This window comes from Limulus polyphemus, unplaced genomic scaffold, assembly GCF_000517525.1.
Source record: "Limulus polyphemus unplaced genomic scaffold, Limulus_polyphemus-2.1.2 Scaffold5044, whole genome shotgun sequence".
Classification (NCBI taxonomy): Eukaryota; Metazoa; Arthropoda; class Merostomata; order Xiphosura; family Limulidae; genus Limulus; species Limulus polyphemus.
In genome coordinates this window covers 25,998-28,041 of record NW_013670654.1, presented here as the reverse complement: position 1 = coordinate 28,041, position 2,044 = coordinate 25,998, and the positions used below count along the sequence as shown (strand labels likewise).

Sequence of the window (2,044 nt, the reverse complement as noted above, 5' to 3'; positions counted from 1 at the left end):
GTACCCAACTCTCTGTATATGTATCATTTAACTTATTGTTATCAACTACTTTGTCCAATATTACTCTCTACATTGCACACGTAATATCGGCTGATTTACCTATATTTTACCATGCGCGGTATATTATTTGATATACGCTGCCTTTCTTTCCTTCTTGTTATTTACTATATGGCATATCCGTTGCTTTTACAAAGTTATCCGATATCAAAATTTTTTCAATTAAATAATTGTTTCATAAAATCAAATAATGCTGAATATATTAAATAAATTCCAGTGCCTTAGGCTTGTAAAATGACATTCATAAAAAGGAAATACATTATCAAGATGTTTATAATCTCATGAAATTAAGTGGAGAAAAATTATAGTTATGTTTAAAAAGATGAACTTACCGCATTCATTCCTTGCCCATAAAAGGGCACCATCGCGTGAGCGGCGTCTCCCATGATGACCGTTTTGTCACCGACATGATAAGGATTACACTGTGATTAAAGAAAGATGTTCCGTGAATTAAGAATTCCTAATCCCAGGAGTATAATATGAACTTCCTAAAGGCAAAATATGAAAGGGTATACACACACAAACAAATGAACGAAACGACATATTCTATACCTGGTGTTACCATATGTAGAATTTATTCCATGATCTGTTAATACTGGAAGTTGCTTTCAGTAAAACCAGCTTTCTTAAGTGTTATAATAAAGACCACTCACGTTTATTTTGCAATGATGTATATTTATATAACAATGTCGAATTCTGTGCTGCGTCAAAATCCATAAAAGAATTTGTAGACTTTATTTTAGAGAAAAACAACTTTCAGTAACGTTCTTACTGATACTAAGGTTTAATTAAATACAACAAGAATACCTAATCATTCATCTAACCTTGACAGGTGCAGAAATCCATTGAGCACATATTTTTTAACTGGATGGCATAAAAATGTTTTTACATATTGAGAACTTATCTTATGTAAATGTTTAATTTCAAACTTCTCCAAGAAACTGATATTATCATTATTTAAAAAAGGTTATATTTAAATAATAAGAAATAACTGAATGCGGCTTTTTTTTTCTCACTTCAAAGAGCAGTACAGCTAAACGACTTTTACTACTTACACGTACCTTGACAGATATTAACGGTGATGGTTTCAGTCGGAAATAGTCCTCTATAAGATTTTTTCTGGAAAAATCAAACTTTATTATCGCATTGTAATTCTAAACTCATTCAAAACAAACCTTAGTATTCTGTCTAATTCTGTTTAATAATATTTTTCTTTCCAACAGATTGATAGATGTTTTGCAAAACGTTCTTCACAATGAATAAAAAAGTGAAAAAAACTTGGAATTGGCATTTCTTACTTTCCAATAAGTGGAATGGCATCCGGAAAGTTTTCAAAAAAGAAATCCAAAAGCTTTTCTGGAGTTATAAGATCTTCAAAGTTTTCATAGGGCATAAATAAGGTAACTGTATAAGTCTTGTCTTGGTTGGGCAATGCTATCATCATGAATGAATCTCTAGGCCATATGTGGAGATAATTTACTTCCATGGCAAACTGTAAAAATAAGTTGGATCCATTTATGTTTTGAGTTTTTTAAAGAATTGCATTACTTTCATATGTATGTTAAGCAATAAGCGTCTAGTAACTAATTTCACTGAAAAACAGAGTATAATGAAAGGTGTTACCCTAACAAATAAATAAATCATTTTCTCTACTTGATGCTTCTATCTAAACTATTATTTTGCTTTCATCTTTCTGGTCCAATGGTAAACACAAATTACAAATATTTCCCTAGTTTGTGTCTCCATATAAGTTTGTCTGGTGACTGACTAAACAAAATAATAAATGTGTATTATATGGTGACTGATTAAACAAATCAATACATGTGTATTATATGGTGACTAACTAAACAAATTAATAAATGTGTATTATATGGTGACTGGCCAGACAAATCAATAAATGTGTATTATATGGTGACTGGCCAGACAAATCAATAAATGTGTATTATATGGTGACTGGCCAGACAAATCAATAAATGTGTATTATATG

The 2,044-nt window shown here is 30.4% G+C and overlaps 1 protein-coding gene across 2 annotated transcripts in view; it reads right to left on the bottom strand.

The window, feature by feature from the left end:
• The window catches only part of LOC106472047 (kynurenine 3-monooxygenase-like), a 36,744-nt gene that overhangs the window by 8,883 nt on the left and 25,817 nt on the right, over positions 1–2,044 (bottom strand). For both annotated transcript variants that reach the window (XM_013932674.2, XM_022400659.1), the window contains exons 7-9: positions 1,356–1,549; positions 1,119–1,176; positions 390–479 (exon numbers count right to left, since the gene is read on the bottom strand). In XM_013932674.2, the coding sequence (XP_013788128.2) occupies positions 390–479; positions 1,119–1,176; positions 1,356–1,549 (342 nt within the window). The remainder of the gene's footprint in view (positions 1–389; positions 480–1,118; positions 1,177–1,355; positions 1,550–2,044) is intronic.